Here is a 7,802-nt window from a genome sequence, read left to right on the forward strand (position 1 = left end):
TGGGCCCAATCTTAAACCAACCCCTGGGCCCTCGCCCTATCCCCTCCCCCTGGGCCCTATCCCCTCCCCCTGGGCCCTATCCACCCTATCCCCTCCCCCTGGGCCCTATCCACCCTATCCCCTCCCCCTGGGCCCTTCCCCCTCCCCCTGGGCCCTATCCACTCTATCCCCTCCCCCTGGGCCCTATCCACTCTATCCCCTCCCCCTGGGCCCTATCCCCTCCCCCTGGGCCCTATCCACTCCCCCTGGGCCCTATCCCCTCCCCCTGGGCCCTATCCACTCCCCCTGGGCCCTATCCCCTCCCCCTGGGCCCTATCCACCCTATCCCCTCCCCCTGGGCCCTATCCACCCTATCCCCTCCCCCTGGGCCCTATCCCCTCCCCCTGGGCCCTATCCCCTCCCCCCTATCCCCTCCCCCTGGGCCCTACCCCCTCCCCCTGGGCCCTATCCACCCTATCCCCTCCCCCTCCCCCCTATCCCCTGGGCCCTATCCACCCTATCCCCTCCCCCTGGGCCCTATCCACTCCCCCTGGGCCCTATCCACTCCCCCTCCCCCCTATCCCCTGGGCCCTATCCACCCTATCCACTCCCCCTGGGCCCTATCCACCCTATCCCCTCCCCCTGGGCCCTATCCCCTCCCCCTGGGCCCTATCCCCTCCCCCTGGGCCCTACCCCCTCCCCCTGGGCCCTATCCACCCTATCCCCTCCCCCTCCCCCCTATCCCCTGGGCCCTATCCACCCTATCCCCTCCCCCTGGGCCCTATCCCCTCCCCCTGGGCCCTATCCACTCCCCCTGGGCCCTATCCACTCCCCCTCCCCCCTATCCCCTCCCCCTGGGCCCTATCCACCCTATCCACTCCCCCTCCCCCCTATCCCCTCCCCCTGGGCCCTATCCCCTCCCCCTGGGCCCTATCCACCCTATCCCCTCCCCGTGGGCCCTATCCCCTCCCCCTGGGCCCTATCCACCCTATCCCCTCCCCCTGGGCCCTATCCACCCTATCCCTTCCCCCTGGGCCCTATCCCCTCCCCCTCTCCCCTCCCCCTCCCCCTGGGCCCTATCCCCTCCCCCTCCCCCCTATCCCCTCCCCCTGGGCCCTATCCCCTCCCCCTCCCCCCTATCCCCTCCCCCTGGGCCCTACCCCCTCCCCCTGGGCCCTATCCACCCTATCCCCTCCCCCTGGGCCCTATCCCCTCTCCCTATCCCCTCCCCCTGGGCCCTATCCCCTCCCCCCTATCCCCTCCCCCTGTGCCCTATCCCCTCCCCCCTATCCCCTCCCCCTGGGCCCTATCCCCTCCCCCTGGGCCCTACCCCCTCCCCCTGGGCCCTATCCCCTCCCCCTGGGCCCTATCCCCTCCCCCTGGGCCCTACCCCCTCCCCCTGGGCCCTATCCCCTCCCCCCTATCCCCTCCCCCTGGGCCCTATCCCCTCTCCCTATCCCCTCCCCCCTATCCCCTCCCCCTGGGACCTATCCACCCTATCCCCTCCCCCTGGGCCCTATCCCCTCCCCCTGGGCCCTACCCCCTCGCCCTATCCCCTCCCCCTGGGCCCTATCCCCTCCCCCTGGGCCCTATCCCCTCCCCCTGGGCCCTACCCCCTCCCCCTGGGCCCTATCCCCTCCCCCCTATCCCCTCCCCCTGGGCCCTATCCCCTCCCCCTGGGCCCTATCCCCTCCCCCTGGGCCCTATCCCCTCCCCCTGGGCCCTATCCACTCCCCCTGGGCCCTATCCCCTCCCCCTGGGCCCTATCCCCTCCCCCTGGGCCCTATCCACTCCCCCTGGGCCCTATCCCCTCCCCCTGGGCCCTACCCCCTCCCCCTGGGCCCTATCCCCTCCCCGTCCCCCCTATCCACTCCCCCTGGGCCCTATCCCCTCCCCCTGGGCCCTATCCCCTCCCCCTGGGCCCTATCCCCTCCCCTATCCCCTCCCCCTGGGCCCTACCCCCTCCCCCTGGGCCCTATCCCCTCCCCCTGGGCCCTACCCCCTCCCCCCTATCCCCTCCCCCTGGGCCCTATCCCCTCCCCCTGGGCCCTATCCCCTCCCCCTCCCCCCTATCCCCTCCCCCTCCACCCTATCCCCTCCCCCTGGGCCCTATCCCCTCCCCCCTATCCCCTCCCCCTGGCATGGGAGCAAGTTATTTATTGATTGATGTATTTGTCTCGGGACAGTGTTATAGTAGGCCTATTTATTTAGAGTATGAGGTAATTTGCAAAAACATTTGGATTTTTGACCATTTCTCACTTAATAGGTATTAAATTATAGTGATTTCTATTTTTATTATAAATCATAAACATGTTTCCCATAAATCACCTAAACATGCCATGGTGACGGCCCTGTCCCGGTCGGTTCCGGTGGAGTGGGGTGTCTGTCCCATATTTGGCTTTCCATTTATATACCCTCCCCCTCGAGTGAGAGTGCCCTCCACAGCTGAGAGTGACACTTGATTTGGAGTGACCCTCGGTGGCGGAGTGGGAGTGTGTAGGGGCAGGTTTGGGATTGGGCCCTGGTTTGGCTGTCAGGCTCTCATCCCATTGATGTAAATCCTTAAACAGATCCTCAGACAGTTGGATTACCGGAAGCCATGAATCATGTGGGTTTATTAAACAATAAGCATATAGTGTTACAAAACAATAGCCCAGATACAATAGCTAGGCTGAGTACAATTATGACACTGTTATGACAATTGTTACAATACCGTACAGAGTGTTGTCGAAGGGTAAATGAAGGGTAAATGAGTTGATGATGAATGCAACAGGTTGAGTGACTAAGCTAACAGGAAACAATGCTAGGCTAGGAGCTAAGCAGAGGCTAAAGCAGCTAAAAGCAGCCCTAGGCTAAGCAGCGCCGAGGCTCCATCCTGGGGGCTCTTAAATACACTCTACCAGAGGGGCGTCATGTGACATCTTAGGTTATGGTGATCTAGTCATTTGTCGATCAGCCAGGTCAAGATTAGATCGTTGCTGTGGAAATCAGCGTCTCTAATGTCGAGTTGGGCCATCCCAGCAGCTGCTGTTCCCTATTAGGCCTCAAGGCTGTGTAGCTATTTAAATACACACTGTTTCTAGGGCCTAGGCAAGAGGTTATCAGAGTTCACTGTAGCTGAAACCACTTCACCATCTCTTCCTGTCTGGCTGTGTCTTTCTGGGGCGCTCCAGAGCGCCCTCTATGGCCTCTTTAAGACTCAGAACGTCTCTTTTCTTCGATCAATCAGCCGTTCCAGAGTTATTATACTCATCCCATTCCCTGTCTTGTCTGTTACAGACATTAGCCGTCTTTCAGCAAGCTGTTAGTCATTTAATTACTCTAATTATGATGAACAGAAGCCAAGAAGCCATGTCCTGTCTAATGGAGTCACTCTGCATCGTCTGTTTGTCAGCCTCATACTCCATCATGGTTGTTGGCCTGAGGTGACCCCAGGATGGTGGACGTTTGTCTGGCTACAGAACAACTAAGCTGTAGCCTTCTCACCGTACTGAATAGCCAGGCTAGCTATCGTCAGCGGCTAGTCAACGAAAGCACCTTAGCTGTCTGGGTAAGGTTCAGAGGTGACCAGGTATGCGGTCAGGTGCAGTGACTGACTATGGCTTCAATGTTTTCCTGTTTGAAAACCTCCTGTACTAAAGTATTTCACCCCGTTTGACCTTTTCACATTTTATTGTCAAAATGGTTGATTTGTGGACTCAACTAATTTGTGGATTCAACTAATCATGTGACTTCTAAAGAAAATGTATCGTGTAAGAGCTTATTTAGGTGTCATAGCAAAGAGGGTTTTTTATTTCTAATTTAGGAAAATAGATTGATGATTTTTTCACTTTGACATTATAGTGTTTATATTAGTGATAAGAAAACTAAATTAAAACAAATTTGATTTCATGTTGTAACATATAACAGCCTGCTTTCATAGCCACTGTAAATGTAACCGATGGTAATAATGTAGATGTAACTGACATTATTGTTGCCATGTGTCTCCACAGCATCCTGCCTCACAGAGTGTGTGTGGTTCTGGGCATGTACCTGGGGGCCTTCAACCTCATGGACTCCTTCAGAGGACGCACCAAGAAGCAGGAATGAAAGAAGTAGGAAACAGAGATGGTCCTCCCCAGACCCGCCCACCACAGCCCCTTCCCCCCAGGTGATTGGATGAGATGGACCTCCCCAGACCCGCCCACCACAGCCCCTTCCCCCCAGGTGATTGGATGAGATGGACCTCCCCAGACCCGCCCACCACAGCCCCTTCCCCCCAGGTGATTGGATGAGATGGACCTCCCCAGACCCGCCCACCACAGCCCCTTCCCCCCAGGTGATTGGATGAGATGGACCTCCCCAGACCCGCCCACCACAGCCCCTTCCCCCCAGGTGATTGGATGAGATGGACCTCCCCAGACCCGCCCACCTCAGCCCCTTCCCCCGAGGTGATTGGGTGAGATGATTGGAAGCAGCCCAGGAAGAAAACCCATCTGGCCCCTCAGAGAGAGAGGCTTTGCTGACATCATACATGTGACATCATATCCTGTCAGGTCTCCTGCAGCGGGTAGGTAGGCAGTAAGGGGTTAACTTAGTACTCGTCCATACTCTGACATATTAGAGCCTCAAATATGAATATGAATTGTATTAGTGCCTATTATGTTTCACATTTAGTACATTTTCTTATTTACTCTTGTACTCTTGTTCAGTTGATTTTAGTGTTAATAATCAGTGTAGCTTACCTTTTCTGCAAACCTTGTCCATGAGAGAGGAGTAATGAAGTTCTAATGATTTATGTAAGAAATGTTTTTAACTATTAAGAAGTGAATATAATGTTTTGAGGAATGTGTGTTTTCGCAGCCTCAGCGGAAGCCTATTTTAGTGCCTTCAAGGACCAGCATACTGATAACGTTAAGATCGCCCCCTGGTCCAGAAACGGCCCCTAGCTCTGAGTCACATGGGTACCTGTTAGCCTATCAGAGGACAAGGTGGAACCACAACCATCTATCTGGTCCATCTGTCCAGTCTTCTCTGGTCCTCCCCATGGGCATTATGACAAGGAGAGGTTGGAGGCGGCGTTGTTTATGGTTGTAATGTCATGACAACGTTACCTACAGTGTTGCGTTATAGTTGCAATGTCATGGCAACGTTATTTTCAAGTCTAATTTTCTTAAATAGTGCCTAGGAGCTAGGTGATAAGATGTTAGTTTCTAGAGATAGGGCTTAGGGCTTGCTTCTGGACATGGCCTGACGTTAATGAGTTGTGTTTCATCTCATGTTGGACAGTTGACCTCCTGTCTGTCTGTTTACTGCTCTCATGTGTGTTCAATTTTAGACTTCTGTTCATTATCCTCATTAACATATCATTATGCTAATTAACATGTTGTTTTATTTCGTTTTTGATTATTTTTTATTGTTTGGTCCAACCCATCTCAGCCATATTTGTTACTTGAAGCACATTACGTTGATGTTGAGTTGAAGTCAATCTCACCACCTCACCAACCTGGCTGGCTCTTCTGAGGGTTAGTAACCTTGGCCCTGCAGGGGGTTATTACCCTGGGGTTATTACCCTGGGGGTTATTACCCTGGGGGTTATTACCCTGGGGGTTATTACCCTGGGGGTTATTACCCCGGGTGTTATTACCCTGGGGGTTATTACCCTGGGTGTTATTACCCTGGGGGTTATTACCCTGGGGGTTATTACCCTGGGGGTTATTACCCTGGGGGTTATTACCCCGGGTGTTATTACCCTGGGGGTTATTACCCCGGGTGTTATTACCCTGGGGGTTATTACCCTGGGTGTTATTACCCTGGGGGTTATTACCCTGGGGGTTATTACCCTGGGGGTTATTACCCTGGGGGTTATTACCCTGGGGGTTATTACCCTGGGTGTTATTACCCTGGGTGTTATTACCCTGGGGGTTATTACCCTGGGGGTTATTAACCTGAGTATAACTCCCTCAAGACCATAGCACAGCTGGTACATGAGTCCAGACAAGGAGAGACATCACATTATGCTCTTATATCTTATGAGTTATAGAAGACATCCGTTAGTCGACAAACATTAAACCTGTAGGCTCCGTTTTGGTGGAATGTAGTGATATCATACAGTATATACTTATAATTATTGAGTCAAAAAATATGAATGTTTTGCACGCTTGTATACTTGTATAGCCAGATAATATTTCATAGTTTTAATCAAGTTGTAGTTGAAGTAATGTTGGTATATGTCAGAAGAGATTCATTTGAATAACAGATATTTTATTGCTGTTATCTACATGCACACAGTACTGTAGTAATGTTGGTATCTGAACCTTATCAATGTTCAAACTTCTAACAGTGTGTAGTATGTAGGCCTACTATAGATATGACTGTGTGCAGTATGTAGGCCTACTGTAGATATCAATCAATCAATCAAAGCTTTATTTGTATAGCGCATTTCATACCCAGAGGTAACACAATGCGCTTTACAGAGAACAAGGGAGGTGGGCAGACATCCCACCCCTACATATTCCAGAGGGAAGCAAAAAAACAGTATCACCTGGGGGCCAGATAAGTGAGCTGTAAAAATTCTTCCCTGACCCCTCTCAACAAGGCGATCGAGCAAGCTCCTGGAGTATGTTTGTCTACCGGCTTAGAACATTTATAAAGCAATACATTACATTAAATTACATTTCAGAGTAAGAGAGGCTAAAAAAGCATCATAGGATAGATAGGATAGATATGACTGTGTGCAGTATGTAGGCCTGCTGTAGATATGACTGTACGACTGAAGTGGTAATATGCCATGCATGTGGTAGAGTGATGTACTTTCTAGATTGACACAAAAGAGCTATGCTTAGGCTGATATTAGTATACTGTTTACATTATAGATTTAGGCTTCTCACAGGCTTATCTTTTTGCAGTTAAATACACATTTCCAACCCTCATAGTTAGCTGTCACACACTTCATTAATCCATCCATGCCTCACTCACTCACTCACTCACTCACTCACTCACTCACTCACTCACTCATGCACACACTCACTCACTCACTCACTCACTCACTCACTCACTCACTCACTCACTCACTCACTCACTCACTCACTCACTCAAAACCTGAAGGCACTTTTAAGAGCCCAACACAAAGGTCCCTTTTTAGAGTAATTCTCTCTGTGTGTGTCTTTTACCTTAAAGTGCCTGCACATTGCCCCAACCAACACCAGCGTTGGATTGTTGTGCCGTGTTTGTTGGTAACTGTTGGCGTCGGTTGGATGGATTTTTTGTTGGTGAACATCTGTAGGCTTCCTTATCAATGTTGGGAAGTCAAAGCACAGCCTATCTGTGAATGCCGTTTGTCAGCTATACGATGTATTTAATGGAGTATATTGTAATATGTTCAGGCCGAATCCTCATCTGAAAAAATAAAGAAGTGTTCACACTCAAGTCTTATTTTATTTTGTAGGTTTCTTCTGCGGGTATAGTGATGGTCTCTGAACTAGTTCTGTTTTCTGTACAGTATGTACAGTAGACTCAATGGTCAGCCTCTCAACTGGAGTTGTATAACTTCACAGCGGCTGGGAAGAATGCGCGCAGTAGCAGGGTAGCACGTCAACTCTGAGAGAACAGCGCCATCTAGCGGAGGAATGGACAATGACTCGTAGAACTGTCTAAGCCCTAAGCCTCCGCTGCTGTGCATGTGACCCACAGACTACAGGCTTATCCCATGAGGTGTGTATGAATATTTGATGGCATTTTCATCAGAGACTCACTCTAGACTATACATACAGTAACTACTGGTAATATGTCATTTATGTGTTAGAGTGATGCATTTTCTAGATTGAGCTATGCTTTTACTAATA

At 51.6% G+C, this 7,802-nt stretch overlaps 1 protein-coding gene across 1 annotated transcript in view; it reads left to right on the forward strand.

Moving 5' to 3' along the window:
• Window positions 1-5,602, forward strand: part of sdr16c5a (short chain dehydrogenase/reductase family 16C, member 5a) — a 46,462-nt gene extending 40,860 nt beyond the window's left edge. The window contains exon 7 of the mRNA XM_084458135.1: window positions 3,972-5,602. Coding sequence (XP_084314261.1) covers window positions 3,972-4,068 — 97 coding nt within the window. The 3' untranslated portion in view covers window positions 4,069-5,602. The remainder of the gene's footprint in view (window positions 1-3,971) is intronic.
• Window positions 5,603-7,802: the final 2,200 nt, after the last annotated feature.

This window comes from Borostomias antarcticus, assembly GCF_949987555.1.
Source record: "Borostomias antarcticus genome assembly, chromosome: 24".
Taxonomy (NCBI): Eukaryota; Metazoa; Chordata; class Actinopteri; order Stomiiformes; family Stomiidae; genus Borostomias; species Borostomias antarcticus.